Source organism: Podarcis erhardii, assembly GCF_964252035.2.
Source record: "Podarcis erhardii genome assembly, chromosome: 4".
In the NCBI taxonomy this organism is placed as follows: domain Eukaryota; kingdom Metazoa; phylum Chordata; class Lepidosauria; order Squamata; family Lacertidae; genus Podarcis; species Podarcis erhardii.
This window is the reverse complement of record NC_138508.1, coordinates 3,385,243-3,405,286: the sequence shown is the minus strand read 5'-3', so window position 1 is coordinate 3,405,286 and position 20,044 is coordinate 3,385,243. Positions and strand designations below refer to the sequence as shown.

General features: G+C 42.2%; 3 protein-coding genes across 3 annotated transcripts in view; all 3 read left to right on the top strand.

Moving 5' to 3' along the window:
- Positions 1-20,044, top strand: part of LOC309340604 (zinc finger and SCAN domain-containing protein 31-like) — a gene marked incomplete at its 3' end in the record, with an annotated part of 31,538 nt that overhangs the window by 6,028 nt on the left and 5,466 nt on the right. The window contains exons 4-5 of the mRNA XM_081859489.1: positions 9,443-9,524; positions 18,059-18,217. Of these exons, the coding sequence (XP_081715615.1) occupies positions 9,443-9,524; positions 18,059-18,217 (241 nt within the window). The remainder of the gene's footprint in view (positions 1-9,442; positions 9,525-18,058; positions 18,218-20,044) is intronic.
- Positions 7,538-20,044, top strand: part of LOC309340939 (uncharacterized protein) — a 178,406-nt gene continuing 165,899 nt past the window's right edge. The window contains exons 1-2 of the mRNA XM_081860204.1: positions 7,538-7,566; positions 8,750-9,242. Coding sequence (XP_081716330.1) covers positions 8,841-9,242 — 402 coding nt within the window. The 5' untranslated portion in view covers positions 7,538-7,566; positions 8,750-8,840. The remainder of the gene's footprint in view (positions 7,567-8,749; positions 9,243-20,044) is intronic.
- Positions 10,916-20,044, top strand: part of LOC309340603 (uncharacterized protein) — a gene marked incomplete at its 3' end in the record, with an annotated part of 41,949 nt that continues 32,820 nt past the window's right edge. Inside the window, exons 1-2 of the mRNA XM_081859488.1 lie at positions 10,916-11,238; positions 18,059-18,779. Coding sequence (XP_081715614.1) covers positions 11,205-11,238; positions 18,059-18,779 — 755 coding nt within the window. The 5' untranslated portion in view covers positions 10,916-11,204. The remainder of the gene's footprint in view (positions 11,239-18,058; positions 18,780-20,044) is intronic.

The window sequence follows — 20,044 nt, the reverse complement described above, 5'->3', positions numbered from 1 at the left end:
ATTCATACAGGGGAGAAATCCTATCAGTGTGTGGAATGTGGAAAGAGCTTCAGTCAGAGCTCCAGTCTCACTTCCCATCAAAGAATTCATACAGGGGAGAAACCCTATCAGTGTGTGGAATGTGGAAAGAGCTTCAATCACAGTGCCAATCTCACTTCCCATCAGAGAATTCATACAGGGGAGAAACCCTATCAGTGTGGGGAATGTGGAAAGAGCTTCAGTCAGAGCAGCAATCTCACTTTCCATCAGAGAATTCATACACAGGAGAAGCCCTATCAGTGTGTAGAATGTGGTAAAAGCTTCAGTCACAGCCACCATCTCAATTCCCATCAGAGAATTCATACAGGGGAGAAATCCTATCAGTGTGTGGAATGTGGAAAGAGCTTCAGTCAGAGCTCCAGTCTCACTTCCCATCAAAGAATTCATACAGGGGAGAAACCCTATCAGTGTGTGGAATGTGGAAAGAGCTTCAGTCAGAGTGCCAATCTCACTTCCCATCAGAGAATTCATACAGGCGAGAAACCCTATCAGTGTGTGGAATGTGGAAAGAGCTTCAGTCAGAGCGCCCATCTCACTTCCCATCAGAGAATTCATACAGGGGAGAAACCCTATCAGTGCGTGGAATGTGGAAAGAGCTTCAGTCAGAGCTCCAATCTCACTTTGCATCAAAGAATTCATACGAAGAGTGGAAAACCCTTCATTATACAACTTTCAGCACTAGGGCAAAACACACCAGCTTAAACAGGCCTTTGGCTGATTGACATCTAATGCCCTTTTTAAATGTGGTGGGGAGTTGGGGGTTACAGGTTTTGGGCTGTGTGTTTTGTGTTTTCATTGTGTGATTTTATGTTGTAACTGTCCTGTGACCTGTGAGTGTAGGGAATGGGAGCCAGCTCTTAGAGTCTGAGGGGTCTTTGCCCCCCAAGAAGATATGTGAGGGGGCCACCCCCCCCCAGTTCATAGGAACAGCCATTCAAATGGCATGCTTGCATCGCATCCTCTGACTGTTTAACTGAGGCGGGGCTTACTAAACCCCTCCTATATTTTATTCAAGTTGGCACCCCTGCTATAGGGCGCTATAGAAATGAAATAAATATAATAACACCATCTTGATCGCCTTCATCTGCACATGTTCCAGCTTGACAATATCCTTCTTATTATCATCATTTTAAAAAAATTATGTGCCTATCATCTGAGGATTTCATGGTGCTTCGCAACATAAACAGACAGGTTGAAAGCAGGGCTTTCTCAAAAACAAGTTAAGCCCGATAAATCTCTCTTTTTCATTTCTTTTTTTGGGTGCAGTTACAAACTTTGTTGATCAGGGGACTGCTGTGAAAAACTGCATCTCAATTTCAGTAAGGCTTTTGACAAAGTCCTCTGCGACATTTATGTGAGGAAGCTGGTAAAATGTGGGCTGAATGAGGTAACTGTTAGGTGGATTTGACTGACCGACCCCAAATTGTCCTCCTCCATGGTTCCTCCTCATCCTGGGGAAAAGTGACAAGAGGGGGGCTGCAGGGTTCTGTCCTGGGCCCATTGTTGTTCAACGTCTTTATAAATGACTTGGATGAAGGAACTGAGGGGATGATCATCCCATTTGCAGACGACACCAAACGGAGAGCGGAGGCCAATGTGGCAGAAGGCAGAATCAGTTCAAGGGCAGGAATAGTACCAATTTATTCTGCCTTGGTCTGGCCCCACCCAGAATACTGTGTTCAATTCTGGGTACCAGAATTTAAGAATCTCAACTTTTGTTTGCCAGGGGCGGTGGGGGGTTACAGGTTTTGTGTTTTCATATTGTGATTTTATGTTGAAACCATTCTGAGAACTGTGGGTGTAGGTGTCTGGTCATGTGGGATTGCTAAGAGGAATTATGAAAAATGAAGCAAGCTACTGTGTCAATGGTGAAAGCATTACTTTGACTGGGCTTGGGTCATTGACTTGATTTCTGATCGATCCCACAAGCCTCTGCATCTCTGCCCCATTTTCTCTATGTCTGTCAGTCACGTGTAAAGCATTCTAACACAGACCAGTTGCTTAGCAGGCCTCCTGGGTACATAAAAATAGGGAGGTAGCTTTGATGTAGCTTCTGTTAATCTTTAGGTAGATCTTAGGGCCAGGAACAGAGTTCACATGGATGTCTTTCCTTTTACTGCTGGGTTTATTACCACCGGGGTTTGTTAATTCCTCCTTGGTTCCTGTTTATTTAGCCTGTATGCATGCTCTAATAGTAAATAGTTCTTTGTAGTTAAGAGGCTTCCTCTGATCTGTCTTTGTCCCCACGTGAGGATTTTTTGAAATGCTCAGAGGAAATCTGTTTAGTTCTTACAAACGCTGTGTTAAAGTTCTTTTGTTAATAAAAACTACCTGGGCCAGGAAGTGGAATGCGCACTTTCTCCCAGGGTCTTGCTGGTCAAGCCTCGTGTCTATTGTATTAATCAGGGTCCAGTCCGTCCTTTGCCTTCAGAATGCAACAGCAGGGAACAGGAGCCAACTTTTAGAGGATGAGGGGTCTTTGCCCCTTCATAAAATATTTGAGGGCGGCACCCCCCCATCTGATAGGCATTGCCATCCAAATGGCATGCATGCCCCACATCATGTATTGATTATGCGAGGAGGGGCTTACTAAACCCCTTCTATATTTTATTCAAGTTGGTACCCCAGGTATAAGGCGGTATAGAAATTAAATAAATGCATAAATAAAGCAAGACCATCTTGATCGCCTTCATTTGCATATGTTTCGGCTTGTCAATATCCTTATTATTATCATCATTTTAAAAAATTATGTGCCCTTTATCTGATTTCTCAGTGTTTCAGAACATAAACATACAAGTTGAAAACATGGCTTTCTCAAAAACTCGTCAAGCCAGAGAAATCTCTCTTTTTCTTTTTTCTTTTTGGATGGAGTTAGAAAGTTTGTTGATCAGCGGACTGCCGTGGAAATAGTCGCCCGTGATATTTATGTGAGGAAGCTGGTAAAATGTTGGCTGAATGAGGTAACTGTTAGGTGGATTTGACTGACCAAACCCAAAGAGGACTCCTTCATGGTTCCTCCTCATCCTGGGGAAAAGTGACCAGAGGGGTGCTGCAGGGTTCAGTCCTGGGCCCGTTGTTGTTCAACGTCTTTATAAATGACTTGGATGAAGGAACTGAGGAGATGCTTATCACATTTGCAGTGTGACAGAAGGCAGAATCAGTTCAAGGGCAGGAATAGTACCAATTTATTCTGCCTTTGTCAGGCCCCACCTAGAATATTGTGTTCAATTCTGGGCACTACAATTTAAGTATCTTAAATTTTGTTTGCCCAAGGAAATCAAGAAGGTGGGGGAACACAATCCATCTTCCTTTTATAACACGTGGCAAATGTTTATTAAATATATAAATTGTTAAGACTGTTGCAGGAATCCACCCAACACTCACGGGAAAATGTATCGTGGTCTTTTAGAACAGGCATCCCCAAACTCGGCCCTCCAGATGTTTTGGGACTACAGCTCCCATCATCCCTAGCTAACGGGACCCGTGGTGTGGGATGATGGGAATTGTAGTCCCAAAACATCTGGAGGGCCGAGTTTGGAGAGGCCTGTTTTAGAATAATGAAATGAAACTTTAACAAATGACATGCTGAAAGTCTGAAATTCCATCAGGACAAGTTACTTTTTGTTTACTGTTGTAACTATTGCTTTCTGAATATTTATCTTCTGTACCATGATGGGGAAATCATGTGTACTATTCCATCAATCTGCTTGCATGTGTTGAGTTTTATTTGGAGACTGTAACTCCCAATAATTTCATTATCTGTATGTGTTTCTGTGTGTTCAGCACACATGATTGCAGGTGAGACTGAATAAAACACTTCATCGGACAAATTAGAAGCATCTAATGTTCCCTGGACTTTTAATAATAAATAATAATAATTTTATTATTTATACCCCGCCCTCCCCAGCCAAGGCCGGGCTCAGAGCGGCTTACAAGCAATAATAAAAACAAGATGAATGATTGCAACTTAAAAACAAAATTAAAATGCAACATTGAAATATTGAAACATTAAAATATTAAAATGTAGCATCATCGCAGGAGGAGAAGGAAAGGAAAAAAGAAAGAGAGGGAGGGAATCAAATTGGCTCCAAGCCAAAGGCCAGGCGGAACAACTCTGTCTTCCAGGCCCTGCGGAAAGAAATCAGATCCTGCAGGGCCCTGGTCTCATGAGGCAGAGCGTTCCACCAGGCTGGAGCCAGAGTTGAAAAGGCCCTGGCTCTGGTTGAAGCCAATCTAACTTCCTTAGGGCCCGGGACCACTAGGGTGTTGTTATTTATGGACCTTGAGGCTCTCCGTGGGGCATACCAGGAGAGGCGGTCTCATAGGTATGAGGGTCCTAGGCCGTATAGGGCTTTGAAGGTTAAAACCAGCACCTTAAATCTGACCCTGTACTCCACCGGGAGCCCGTGCAGCTTGAAAAGCACTGGGTGAATATGCTCCCATGGCAGAGACCCCGTGAGGAGCCTCACTTTCTGCACCCGCTGGAGCTTCTGGGACAGCTTCAAGGGCAGCTCCGCGTAGAGCCAATTACAGTAGTCAAGCCTGGAGATGACCATCGCATGGATCACTTTTAGGGCAATGCATGGTGCTTTTGTTTGACACATAAAAATCTGGCTGCTCCCAAAGACTTGTCTGTCTCCCGAATACCTGGAAGGAAGCATATATCACATTGATTCCTAAAAAAGATCTAGACACTCTGGAAGTGAAAAATTACAGGCCAATTTCATTATTAAATAATGACTATAAGCTATTTGCAGAAATAATGGCAGAAAGATTAAAAAAGGTTTTGAATAATAAAATACATAAAGATCAATCAGGCTTCCTCCCAGGGAGACAATTAAGGGATAATGTAAGGAATTTGATAGATATTATTGAATACTTGGATACGAAAATAGATAGACAGGCGGCCCTGGTGTTCATAGATGCCGAAAAGGCATTTGATAATATTTCGTGGGACTTCCTAAGGAAAAGTTTGGAAATGATGGGAATGGGAGAAAAATTTAGAAGAGGTATAGAAGCAATATACAAGGAACAGAAGGCAAAACTGGTAATAAATAACACTGCAACAGATTACTTTAATATATATAAAGGAACTAGACAAGGTTGCCCCCTGTCCCCTTTATTATTTATAACAGTATTGGAAATACTCAATGAGAGATTGAGGGGGGCAACAGAGGTCAAAGGAGTCAAGGTAGGAAAGAGAGAATATAAAATTAAAGCCTTTGCGGATGACATCGTATTAACTCTACAAGATCCAAAACATAGTGTAAAAGAAGCTTTACAAAAAATTGAAGAATTTGGAGCAGTGGCAGGACTCAAGGTAGACAAAAATAAAACCAAAATGTTGGTTAAAAATTTAACTAAGGAAGAAACGATAGATTTGGAACGAAGGGCGGAAATTACTGCAGTTAAGAAAGTGAAATACCTCGGAGTATGGATTACGGCTAAAAATATAAATCTATATAAGGATAACTACGAGGTCATCTGGAGGAATATAAAGAAAGATTTGGAAATCTGGGGGAGGATGAAATTCTCCTTTTTGGGGAGAATTTTTGCATAACCTGAATAAAAATGTATTTTTTTAAAAAAAGACTTGTCTGTCTCTGCATCACAACACTGCTTTGGAACGGCTTCTTTCTGATTGGTGGTTAAAATGACTATTGGCTGGTGCTGGTGCTTGAGGATGATGAAAGGTACTTAACAAAAAAAGTCTGGTTTACAAAAAATTCCCTAAAGGCACGTTTCTAGGGCTAGGGCTAGGCTGGCTCTTAACAGCTTCTGATCACTTTACTTGAGAGATTGCCTTCCCCCATGTATTCCCAACTCAACTGCTTTGAGAAAACTGGCCCAGTTACTGGTTCCACGTAGAACACCTGGACTTGGGAGAAATCAAATTTTTAGTGTGGCGACACAGGTAGACTTTGGAACTCCCTGCCTGCACTTCTTTTCCCCGCTTTTCTTTTTGGTGCCTGAAAAATAAATAAATGTGTGTTTAGGCAAGCCCATCCGGATATTTAGAATGTGGACATGTATTTTGATCTGATTCTCAGCAAACGGTGCATTTGTAATTATTTCTAAATATTTTAAATAGTTGTGTGTGTAACTTCTTTTACTGATGCAAAAAGGTCTGTATGTGTGTGTGTGTGGGGGGGTGAAACCGGGCACCCCCTGACCTTGCTATGTCTCTGGAGCTGGAGCTGCAGAATTGGTCCTTTTCTCTGCAAGCTGCTCCTCCACTTTCAGGCCAAGGGAGGGAGATGCTCAGAGTCCAGCCAAGAGCCTCACCCCACAAAGGGATATCTGGGCATGGGCGGAGCCGGGGGGGGGGGCAGATCTCCCCCTAAATCCATAAGAAATAATAAGAATCTGGGGTTCTGTCAAGCGAGAGAGGGCTGAGCTGGGGGACTCGGCTTGGCAAGGGTTAAAGGGAACCGAGCTGCCTTCCTAGAGAGGAAGCAAGAGGGGGCAGGTCCTCCAGAGCCAGCCCCCCCCTCCCCAGTCCTTTTCTTGCTTTGGTGTCTCTCCTGCAAGGGCTGCCTCGCTCTCCCCTCCCGGGATCTGGTGATTCTCCTCTCTCTCTCTCTGGGATCTGGTGGGGGTCCCAGGGCTGCAGCAGGGGAGGGGGCCTGGGGGGCCTGATCTGATCATGTGGGGGGGGACCCCAAGTCAGGGAGGAGGAGAGGGTCCTGCCAGGGAGGGGCCAGGGCTGCCACGCTCTCCTTCCTGCAGATCAGAGGATCCCAAACTCATCTGACCCTCTGCCCCCCCTTTCTGAAAAGATCTCCCTTCTTTACACAAAGGAATCCCTTAACTCTCTGTGACATCGCTCAGCCTCATTGCGCAACAGAGGAAACATCTGCAAATGGTTTTCCAAAGCTGGACGAGGAGGTGGACTAGCCCCCCCCCTCAAAAAAAAGGGGGAGGAAGGAAGGAACGGTGGGAAAGAGAGGCCAGGAGTAAAGAGAGGGATCCCAGCCCATAGTCTGGCTGCTGCATTGGGGACCAGTTTCCCAGTGTCTCCCAGGGCAGCTCCCCACGGAGGCCACTGCAGCCATCCCCTCGCACCCAGAGCAGGGCATCCCAGGACCACATCCTCTCTGCCCCAAAGGGATTGGTGCTGGCAAAGCAGCCGGAAATGGGCGCTGCTCCTCACTGAGCCTCCAGGGACCTGGGCATCAATGGCTGTGTGTGTGTGTGAAGCTATCTGATAGAATAACCATAATAAATTGCTGACCTAAATTCCAAAGGAGATGTCTTTGGCCCTGCCCACTTGGCCCTCACGGGGTTGTCCAGATACATTCCTGGCCCTCAGAGAGAAAAAAAGGGACCGCACCCAGGAGTCTGTCTTGAGAGCGGCAGAGAGTCCAAGTGCAAGAAAAGGAGACAGAAGCAGGGGAGAAATGTGCCCTGAAGTGGGGGTGGGGGGAGAGCAACTCCTGAGGACCCCCGGGTGAGGACCCCCACTAGAGCCTAGCGCTTTTGTGTCTGTCTTGCAAGGGCTGCCTCGCTGTCCCCTGCTGGGATCTGGTGAGTCTCCTCTCCACTCATTTGGCCTTCCACTCCCCATGGGGGGGGGGGGGGAGAACGACACCAAGGCAGGATAGAGCAGGAATATGACTTCCCATGATCTGGACTCTAGACTTCAGTGGATGCTGCCTAGAATAGCGCTAGCTTTCTTCTTCTTCTTTTGCATTCATCACAGGTGGGGACAAGCAAGCGATTCCAGCTGTTTTCACCAGATTTAGCTGGCTCCCCCCCCCCCCATTTTTCATTCTGCAGTACTAAGTGGGAGAAGCTGCAAGAAGTTCAGAACTCTGCATAGATTAAGATATGAGCCAGAAGCTGCAGACTCTGCTTGGAGACCTTGCCCAGCTTGTCTTTAAAACGCCGAAATTCCTCCATGATGGCTTTCTTGTCAACTTTCGCATTGCTAGGCAATGCTTCTGTTATTTTGCACAGTTCTTCTCTGTAGTTACCGGTACTTGTAGACTACATTCCCTTTCTCCTGTGGGGAAGGAATGGGGTCTGTGATGCAGACCCCCCAAGTGTCCCTATTTCACAGGGACAGTCCTGGATTTTGCAACACATCACAGCACTGAATAAAACAATCCGGAAATGGGTTTCACATGTAAGTCAGACCAAGCCCAGAGAATAAAACATCACCATAAGCAGAGAACATGGACTCAGCGCATCTGGTCTTAAAGGAGCCTGAGAATTTTATTCACTGACTGACTCCTCTTAGATTTCACCCACTTCCTTCCAGATCACAAAAATGGCACATTTAACACCTGTACAAAATTTCAAAAGCAGAATATAAATATATACTCCCTGTTTCATTCCTTTATGCTGCTCTGCCTTTCACAAAACCTGTGTCCTCGGCCCAGGCAAATTCTTGGCAGTCAGGGCATACCAAAACATCAGAGAAGATCTCCAGCCATGGATGTTCTCACTGCAACTTTGAGAAAGTTGGTGGATTAACATTTTTCCTGTGAGGATTTATATCACTATTGTTGGTGCTGATAGCCTCTTCTGCCTCATTGTCTGGTTTCCTAACAATTTTGGCATTGCTGCTAAAAAAAAAATCTAAAATGTTTTCCCCCCATACTGTATTTATTAACAAAGGCATTTTGCAGGATTCTTGGGTGCTCAGTAGAGAGAGAAGAGGGTGTGTAAACTTTACACAACTTTATACACTGTATTTCCTTTGTAGGATTTGCAAGAGCTTCGCACTAAGACAGACAGAACTTGGCAGAAGACCAAAGGGTTCCTTCCGATCTCTCAGAGGCTTCCTGGGAGCACAAATGGATGAGCGAGACTCAGCTGGCCCTGGTGCAGGAAGAGGCCATGCCAACCAAACTTGGAGCAGTGGGGGGTTCTGGGAAAACTCTGTGCAGAATATCCTGGGTGAGGTGGACACCCTCCGCTCAGAGGTGCAGAGCCAGCAGTTGAGGCAGTTCTGCTGCCAGGAGGCCAAAGGACCCCGAGAGGTTTGCAGCCGACTCTACCACCTTGACCACCAGTGGCTGAAGCCAGAAAGGCACACGAAAGCTGAGATGCTGGACCTGGTGATCTTGGAGCAGTTCCTGGCTGTCCTTCCCCCGGAGATGGAGAGCTGGGTGAGGGACTGTGGAGCGGAGACCAGTTCCCAGGCGGTGGCCCTGGCTGAAGGTTTCCTCCTGAGTCAGGCAGAGGAGAGAAAGCAGGTGAGAGAGACTTTCCTCTGGATACTCCCAAGGGGCTCCAAACAGGCCGGAGAACATCCAAAAATGCTCTTCTAATGGCGCATCCTTTTTCTGGGAAGGCATCCATGGAATGAGATCTCACACCCTTCAAGTCTTTGTCATTCTCTTTGTAATATTTCTCACCATTCATTCTCTGTTTTGAATCCTTGTTGGTCTTTCAGGAAAATGATCATTTTGCAGAAATGGACCTGGATTCCTGTGAGACAGAGAGGCCTCTGTTGGACATCAGAAAGCGGCATCAGGGTAAGGAGGGAGGAGTTTTTTCTCTCTCCATTTGGTCATATTCCTTTGGCTTTGACCAGGATGGATTTGAATCAAATCATTTGTTTTTACCGAAAATCTCATTCTTGCAGGTAGAATCTTAATATTTACAGCCAGATGAAGGTTTCATTTTTAGAATAATAAATTTTCGGAGTGGTTTTTACAGTTTTATCAAAGATTACTGATTTGGTTAGAAATACATAGATAATTATGGAATTATTGTCAGGATCCCTAAGATAGCTGTTTATATTTGGACAACTTTTCTGCTGTACTTTATTGGAAGGAGACAAATAAATAAATAATCATTTCCTTAATAACAATTTAAATATTTTATTTAACTAAAACAATAACATTACAGCATATGTATCCATGTTTTTTAACTGGCGTACAGTAGTTAGAGATTTTATTGTTTGGACAGTGCCAGTTGAGCCCTGGGAAGAAGGGCCTAGAACCCGTGAACTCTCATTAGTTGACTGGCAAGCACTTCAAGGTCCCAAGACTTGTGGAGTATTCTGGTCACAAGGTTGCACTTTCATTTTTACTGCTTCACACTTAGCTACTTCAGCAGATCTATTCTACTCCAAACAATCTATTCATTGAACTTCTTGGAATTTAGCATTTAAGAGTAAAGGGTTGATTCTGTGTATATAAATTTGCAAAGGGAGAATGGGATTAAGGTTTTCTCCTCAACTCTGTATGTTTATTTTATAGCATTTTTCCTGTGAAGAAAAGGCATGATTTTTGCGGACACAAATTCACTCTTTTAAGAACTGCAAAAACAAACATCTGTGATAATATCTTCATGTTAGAAAAACTGCCCCAAATATTCTTACAGAAACCTCTGGAATTGCATGACATTGTGAGTGGATTAATGGAATTCATTTACCAAAAAATTTAGACATTGTATATAAAGGCTCATGCTACATAATTAAAAACAAATCCTTATTTCCTTATGAATAGCCTTTGAACTATAATGTTACTTAAATAGAAAACTATCAATAGAAAGATTTTTCCTCCAAAAGCAATTCATTTTTAAAAATCAGATTTAAATTTTTAAAAATCCAAATTAAATTTTTAAAAACCCTGTTTATTTTATATATTTTTTAACCATTGCTTTTCTAATCTACCATGGTTTTGAAACTCATCTGTGGGTTCTTTTCATCTTTTGTTGGGGGAGATAGTGGGACCAAGAGCCCAGAGGTGGGGAGATATATTTTTCACAACTAACATCTGAAATGCACCCAAACATCCAAATGCACTCAGCAGGCCAGACTTTCTCAAAGGCCCCTGTGTAGTTTGAGATGCACTGATTCACCTGTGAGACAAGAAGGCACTCTGGGCCTCCCCCTTACCTTTTTTCTCTTGCAGGTGACACAGGGATACTGGCTAGACCTCTTCATCCATCTCTGAATGGGGACAGAATGGAAGCAGCGGCTGTGGAACCAGATCAGGTCAGGGGAAGCTGCCTTGTGGGGACAGAGGCCAAGGGGTGGAACAATGTCCTAGCTCAAGGGGTGGTGGTGAACAACAGTGTTGTCTCAGAGGAGGACATTTCCCCTTTTCTTTTAGGGTCCAGTGTGCTTTGAAGATGTTGCTGTTTGTTTCACCGACGAAGAGTGGGAGTTGCTGGATCCTGACCAGAGAGCGCTGCATAAGGACGTCATGGAGGAGAATCGTGGGATCGTGGCCTCTCTTGGTAAGGCCCATGTGGGATCATAATATCTGTTTTTAAATTCAAAACAGCTCTCTATGATGAACCTCATATATTTTCACAGAATTCAACAGTGCCCCTTACAACACCTGGGATTTTAATATTCCCACCATTAACCTTCAACAGTAAATTACTGTTTTTTCTGTGGATGTTCTTCCTCTGGTTGCAGATTCTTAAACAAGTATCGTTCTGGTCTGAACTCCCCGACCCTTTTGCCTGCAAACTTCAGAGTCATTAGGGAAGTTGAAGTAGCTTCTGTCTAAAGTAGGCTTTCTATTTTTGTTTTTCCTTCTATAAGCATTTGGTTGACAAAAAAGAAGACTGACAAATCTGGAAATGGCAGATTGTTCTGTGTTTATGTATTTTTCTTTCTGTGTTTTTGTATTCCTTTTTATGCACAATAATAAAAGAATAGTAAAAATAGTATGTATATATAAAAAAAGAACAGTAACAAAAATGCAAAACAGAAAGAAATTTAGAAAACCATTAGAAGGGGTTGAAGGAAGTCTAAGGCTGTCAAAGCCAAAGATTTATTATGTGGTATTGGAGCTGTAATGTTGGAAAATATGTGCAACTAATATGTGCAACTAATTTTTTTTTAAAATAATATTTATTAAATTTTCCAATAAGGACATACAAATACAAAACAACTACAATAAAAACAAACACAAACAAAAAACAACAAGTATAATTTCAAAACTTATTTTCTCAACCTTATTTCCCCGACTTCCTCATACCTCACTGTTTTGTATTCTAGTTTCATTATCCCATCAGCAACTCCATTCCCTTATTTCCCAAAAGTTTCTTACTGATTCTATTCCTTTTCTTACTCTAATGTCTCTGAAAACCAATATTTTTAAGTCCATGTCAATCTAGCATTCTTTAATCTTATAATATTTGTTAAGATAGTCCTTAAATTTCTTCCAATCTTCTTCCACTGTCTCTTTCTCCTGGTCTCGGATTCTGCCCGTCATCTCTGCAAGTCCCATGTAGTCTGTCATCTTCATCTGCCATTCTTCCAGAGTGGGTAGATCTGATGTCTTCCAATACTTTGCGATAAGGATCCTTGCTGCTGTTGTGGCATACAAAAACAAAGTTCTGTCCTTCTTTAACACCACATGGCTGACCATACCCAGGAGAAAGGCTTCTGGTTTCTTCAGAAAAGTGTATTTAAACATCTTTTTCATTTCATTATATATCATTTCCCAGAAAGCCTTAATCCTTGGGCATGTCCACCAGAGGTGAAAGAATGAGCCTTCATTTTCTTTACACTTCCAACATTTGTTATCTGACAAGTGGTAAATTTTTGCAAGCTTGACTGGGGTCATGTACCACCTATATAACATTTTCATAATATTTTCTCTCAAGGCGTTACACGCCGTAAATTTCATGCCGGTGGTCCACAACCTTTCCCAGTCAGCAAACATAATGTTATGACTAATATCTTGCGCCCACTTAATCATAGCTGATTTAACTGTTTCATCCTGCGTATTCCATTTCAGCAGCAAGTTATACATTTTTGATAAATTTTTAGTATTGGATTCTAACAATTCTGTTTCCAGTTTCGATTTCTCCACCTGGAAGCCAATTTTCTTATCCATCTTATAAACCTCCATTATTTGGTAATAGTGGAGCCAATCTCTCACTTCATCCTTTAATTTCTCAAAACTCTGCAATTTGAAGTTACTACCCTCCTGTTCTAAAATTTCCCAATATTTCGGCCATATACACTCCATATTTAGTTTTTTCACAGCTTTTGCCTCCATTGGTGGAAGCCACCTTGGAGTTTTGCTCTCCAGTAGGTCTTTATATCTGATCCAAACATTGTACAATGCTTTCCTGACAATATGATTTTTAAAACCTTTATGAACCTTAACTTTGTCATACCACAAGTATGCATGCCACCCAGAAACATTATTGAAACCTTCCAAATCTAAAATGTCTGTGTTCTTAAGGAGCAGCCAATCCTTCAACCAGCAGAAAGCTGCTGATTCATAGTAAAGTTTCAAATCTGGCAGGGCAAACCCCCCCCCCCTTTCCTTTGCATCAGTTAAGATCTGGGCTTTTTGCCCTGCCAGATAAATTTAGAAATATCTCGCTGCCATCCCTTAAAACACTCCATCTTATCAACAATTTGCAATGTTTGAAACAAAAATAACATTCTAGGCAATACATTCATCTTAATAGCTGCTATTCTTCCAGACAAAGAAAGCTTCAAGTTCGACCAAATTTCTAAATCTTTTTTCACTTGGTTCCAACATTTCTCATAATTGTCTTTAAATAAGTTCATATTTTTAGCTGTCATATTAATCCCCAAATATTTTACACTCTTAACCACTGTTAAACCTGTTTCATTCTGAAACCTCTCCTTCTCTCTTACTGTTAGGTTTTTCTCTAATACCTTAGTCTTTAATTTATTTAATTTAAATCCTGCCACTTGACCAAACTCTTGAATTAATTCCAAAACCCTTTTCGTACTGGATTCCGGCTCTTGCAATGTAAGTACCAAATCATCTGCAAATGCTCTCAATTTATATTGTCTCGCTCCGACCTGAACCCCTTTAACCAGCTGGTCCTTTCTTATCATGTTCAGCAAAACCTCCAGGACCGAAATAAAAAGTAGTGGGGAAATTGGGCACCCCTGACGTGTCCCTTTTTCTATCTTAAGTTCTTCTGTAATAATATTATTTACAATTAGCTTTGCTTTTTCTTCAGAATAAATTGTGCCTATACCGTTTTCAAAACCTTGGCCTACCCCCATCCCATGGAGATTCTTCTTCATAAAGGTCCAAGAAATATTGTCAAAGGCTTTCTCCGCGTCCACAAATATCAAAACAGCTTTTGTATTTATATTGACTTCTAACATTTCCAAAATATCTATTATGTTCCTTACATTATCTGATAGATGTCTTCTCGGGAGGAAGCCCGATTGATCCCTATGAATCTCCCCCATCAAAACTTTTTTCAATCTCTTAGCTAAAATGTCAGCAAAAATTTTGTAATCCACATAAAGAGATTGGACGGTAGTTCTTAAGTTGGGTCTTTTCAGTCTCTGTCTTCGTTATAAGCGTGATATAAGCCTCTTTCCACGTATCAGGTGCTTCTTTCCCCTCAAAGATTTCATTACAGACTTCCTTCAAAGGTTGTATTAGCCATTCTTTTAAAGCCTTGTAATATTTGGAAGTCAGTCCATCAGGTCCCGGAGATTTGCCCAGTTTCATGTTTTGAATGGCATCTTCTATTTCTTGTTCAGTTATTTTCTGATTCAGAAGCATTTTGTCTTGACATGAAATTTCCTTCATCCCATTTTTCTTCAAGAATTGTTCTATATCAATCTCTTTCTCTGGCCCTTGTGCATATAATTGTTTAAAGTATCTCTGGAAGCAGCTTCTAATTTCAGTTGGATTGTTAATGTTCTTTCCATCCACATCTAAATTTGTCACTGTATTTAGTTTTTGTCTTTTCTTCAATTGCCAAGCCAAAAATTTCCCGCATTTATCAGCAGATTCAAACGTTTTCTGTCTCATTTGTTTAATTTTCCATTCTATTTCTTGGTTCATCAGTTCCATATATTGCATTTGGTATAATTTAATTTCTCTCAAGATCTCCTGAGACTTTGGTTTTGATCTCAATTTCTTTTCTCCTTCTTTAATTTTTTCTAATTTCTTATCCTTTTTCTCGTTTTGGCTTTTCTTCTTTATTGCATTTTGTTGTATCAAGAAACCTCTCATAACCGCTTTGCTTGCGTCCCAGATTACTCTTTTTTCCACATTAGATCTCATGTTAATTTCAAAATAGTCTCTGAGTGTTTTTTGGGCCTTTTTACAAAATTCTTTATCTCTGAATAATGAGTCATTCATCCTACAACTGAAAGTGCCAGCTGTTGTTTGGTTCATCTCCATCTTCACGGCGTTATGGTCGGAGCAAGTCTTTGGGCAGATTTCCACTTTTTTTATCTTTGATGCCAGTCCTCTAGTAACCCATATTTGGTCAATTCTAGTCCAGGTCATTTTGGCTTCAGAAAAGAAGGTTCCTTCTCTTTCAAGAGGATTTTTTAATCTCCAAATATCGACTAAGTCCATATTATCAGTCATTTCAAAAAATGTTTTTGGTAGCCTTCCGTCTTTAGAAATTACTTGTCTTTGTGCTTTGTCCATGTTTGTAGAGACAACTCCATTCATATCTCCCATCAAAATTATATTTGAATCCATGTAGTCCAACAAAATCTCATGCAACTTTTTAAAAAATTCGGATTTGCCTTCATTTGGTGCGTAGATTCCTAGAATCAAACATTTCTGGCCTTGTACTTGGATTTCAATTGCCAGATATCTTCCTTGTTCATCTTTAAATATTTGTTTCGGCATCAATCTATCCTTTGCATATATAACCACTCCTCTTTTTTTCACTCTGTCAGATGAAATAAATTCATGTCCTAGTTTTTATTGATAAGTAGTTTTCTATGTGTTCTTGTCACATGTGTCTCTTGCAGGCAAATCAAGTCCAATTGTTGTTTCTGTAGAATATGAAAAACGTTCTTCCTCTTCCGAGGAATATTGAGTCCATTACAGTTCCAACTCAGTAGTCACAGGGCCATGATGGGATTATTTACTTACTCCTCCTACTGCTCCCAATTGTTGCTCTTCTTCTGTTGGTGGCTGTAGTCCAAACGATAAATTTGCCAAGTCCAATATTCCTTATTGTTGGCTCTTCTCCAAGTTCTGCTTCCTTCACTAAGTCTTCTTCGTGATCTCTCAAGAATTTGTCTTTTGTCACTCAGTGTCCTTAGTCTAACTTTCTTTCCTCTGTATTTGAAAGATAGGCCTTGAGGGGAATTCCCACCTAAAGAAGATTCTGCTTTTTTTCAGTAGTACAACCAGATCTTTGTAGTCCTCTCTTGCATCTAGAATAGGCTTTGGGATATCTTTGAAGATCTCCACGAAAGAATCCTCAATTTGCAGTGTATTTTGATAGTGCAAATTTAAAATTTTATCTCTTTCCTCCTTTGATCCCAAAGTAATCAAGCAGTCTCTTGGCTTGTTCTTTTTTTGTCTTATTCCAAGTCTGAATGCACTCACAATCTTAACTTCCTCCCCCTGCAGGCCTTCTTGCCAAAAGTCATAGAATTCTTTTATAATAAAGTCCACCAAGTTGTCCTGTTCACTTTCTGGGACAAATCTTAATCTTAAGTTACGATCCCTCCTTTGAAGATCTATCATAGCAAAGGATAAATCATGGTCCGCCAGTTTCTTTACAACCGGTGGTATTTTTCCCTGAATTTCGGTTGCAACCTCCTTTGCCTCCTCAGCAATCTTTCGGGTAGTAGCTGATTCCTCTAGGAGTTTCCCAATATTCTGAGCATTAGCAGTAACTTGAGTTCCCAATTCTTTTAGGCTAGAAGTATTCAGATCAAGTTTTTTGAGATCTCAGCTACTTATTTACTTGTATCAGTCCCTTGTTTCGTTAAAAATTCCAGAGATTCGTTTATTTTTCCAAGAGCTTTCGTCAAAGCATCTTCTGCAGACATGGCTTTAGGTTTTGTTTGTGAGGCCGCAGCTGCTCCTATCAATGAGGTCCAATGAGGTCAATGAGGTCAGCCAGGCCAAGGTCAGTCCCACACTCCTAGATTTGTTTTTACTAGTAAATTTCCAGTGGCTCAGCTTCTAGTTGCTTAGTTGTTTCTCACAATGTAACAAAGTCTCCTCTAGAGGGGGGAATTCCCAACTTGCATTCACAGTTCACAGTTCTTACAACAGATATATTGTCTCAAAGTCCCCCCCCCCGTCTCTCTAAAAAGGAGAAAGTCCCCAGTTCCAGCACTTTTTTCTTAAATAGTTACAAATATGTAACAGTCCAGGTAAAAGTCCTCAACACTGTATCTTTCCCAGTTATTTCAAGGCTCTCACTTTTGACAGTTCAAAGTTCTTTCTCCCTTCTTACAGGGCAGTCCGTTCCCAGGATACAGAAGACAATGGATAAAATTCAATTCTTTCATTTCATGCAGGTTAAATAGTTCAATGACAATTCTCCCTCACCGCTCCTGCCCGCTAAGTGAGGGGGTATCTTGCTTTTAGGCAATGGCTTTGTTATTCAAATGCAATCCTCAAAGGTTTCAGTTTAATAGTTTCTTTGCTTTCTTCTCACTACAATGCGGTAAGGCAGACTTCCTTTTTGTACCTTTCCCGTGGTGGCCAATCTTTTAAACTTTCAAGCAATTTAAGTCTTTGAATCTTTACTCTTTAAAGTCCAATTTAAGCTTTTAATCCTACTCATGAGTAGATGCTTTCAGGATCAATTTGCCGGAGGAAATCAGCGCTCTCCGATAATGGCAACGCGGCTTCGCTCCACAGGCTGGGTAGCGGCTCTCAGCACCGCGCTCCCCCCGACACCGTTCCAGAGCCGTTAAAAAGGCTCTTTCGCAGTTCGGAGGGGTCGTAATGGTACCCGCCGAGCCTCCTTGTTTACAGGCTTCTCCACCTGTAATTTTTAAGGGTCCCCGCTTCGCCGTAGCGGCAGGACCCGAACCCGCGGAGCAGACTTCTCCCGGAGCTCCGGGGAAAGTCTGCCATTAATCGCTGGCGCTGACCGGAAGTCTAATATGTGCAATTAATAAAAATAATATATATATATTAAATTATATATCACAGGTTCCCCTAAGGATGTCAGTTGAACCCCGTGAATAAATGCACCCAACCCCTTAGTAAACCCATCCATCTAAACCACTTGCGTTATGCCTCTATTACCAATGTTAACAACTATTCCTCATTAATTTCTCCCTGAGACTCTAATCCATTTCTCTTCATTGCAGATGGCGAGCGACTGGAAATCAAGAACAAGGGTGACCATGACAAAATGGAGAAGCCGTGTCAATATCTTGAATGTGGAAAAAGTTCCCATTCTACTTCCCATCAAAGAAATGCCATTAGGAAGAAACCATATCAGTGCTTGGAATGTGAAAAGAGCTTCAGTACAAGCTCCTCTCTGAGTTCCCATCAGAGAATTCATACAGGGGAGAAACCCTATCAGTGTGTGGAATGTGCAAAGAGCTTCAGTCAGAGTGCCCATCTCACTTCCCATCAAAGAATTCATACAGGAGAGAAACCTTATCAGTGTGTGGAATGTGGAAAGAGCTTCAGTCAGAGTGGCCATCTCACTTCCCATCAAAGAATTCATACAGGAGAGAAACCCTATAACTGTGAGGAATGTGGAAAGAGCTTCAAGAAGAGCTCCTCTCTCACTTCCCATCAAAAAATTCACACAGGGGAGAAACCCTATCAATGCTTTGAATGTGGAAAGAGCTTCAGTCAGAGTGCCCATCTCACTTCCCATCAAAGAATTCATACAGGAGAGAAACCATTTCAATGTGTGGAATGTGGAAAGAGCTTCAGTCAGAGCTCCAAGGTCACTTCCCATCAAAGAATTCATACAGGGGAGAAACCCTATCAGTGTGTGGAATGTGGAAAAAGCTTCTGTCAGAGCACCGACCTTACTTCCCATCAAAGAATTGATACAGGGGAGAAACCATATCAGTGCTTGGAATGCGGAAAGAGCTTCGCGAAGAGCTCCTCTCTCACTTCCCATCAAAGAATTCATATAGGGGAGAAACCCTATCAGTGTGCGGAATGTGGAAAGAGCTTCAGTCAGAGCTCCAATCTCACTATGCATCAGAGAATTCACACAGGGGAGAAACCCTATCAGTGTGCGGAATGTGGAAAGAGCTTCAATCAGAGCTCCAATCTCACTATGCATCAGAGAATTCATACAGGGGAGAAACCCTATCAGTGTGTGGAATGTGGAAAGAGCTTCAGTCAGAGCGCCCATCTCACTTCCCATCAGAGAATACATACAGGGGAGAAACCCTATCAGTGTGTGGAATGTGGAAAGAGCTTCATGAAGAGCTCCTCTCTCACTTCCCATCAAAGAATTCATACAGGGGAGAAACCCTATCAATGCTTTGAATGTGGAAAGAGCTTCAGTCACAGGCACAGTCTCACTTCTCATCAAGTAATTCATACAGGGGAGAAACCCTATCAGTGTGTGGCATGTGGAAAGAGCTTCAGTCAGAGCGCCAATCTCACTTCCCATCAGAGAATTCATACAGGGGAGAAACCCTATCAGTGTGTGGAATGTGGAAAGAGCTTCATGAAGAGCTCCTCTCTCACTTCCCATCAAAGAATTCATACAGGGGAGAAACCCTATCAGTGTGTGGCATGTGGAAAGAGCTTCAGTCAGAGCGCCAATCTCACTTCCCATCAGAGAATTCATACAGGGGAGAAACCCTATCAGTGTGTGGAATGTGGAAAGAGCTTCAGTCAGAGCTCCAAGCTCACTTCCCATCAAAGAATTCATACAGGGGAGAAACCCTATCAGTGTGTGGAATGTGGAAAGAGCTTCAGTCAGAGCGCCAATCTCACTTCCCATCAGAGAATTCATACAGGGGCGAAACCCTATCAGTGTGTGGAATGTGGAAAGAGCTTCATGAAGAGCTTCAGTCTCACTTCCCATCAAAGAATTCATACAGGGGAGAAACCCTATCAATGCTTGGAATGTGGAAAGAGCTTCAGGAAGAGCTCCAATCTCACTTCCCATCAAAGAATTCATACAGGGGAGAAACCCTATCAATGCTTGGAATGTGGAAAGAGCTTCAGTCAGAGCTGCAGTGTCACTTTCCATCAAAGAATTCATACGAAGAGTGGAAAACCCTTCATTATACAACTTTCAGTGCTAGGGAAAAACACACCGGTTTAAACAGGCCTTTGGCTGATTGACATCTAATGCCCTTTTAAAATGTGGT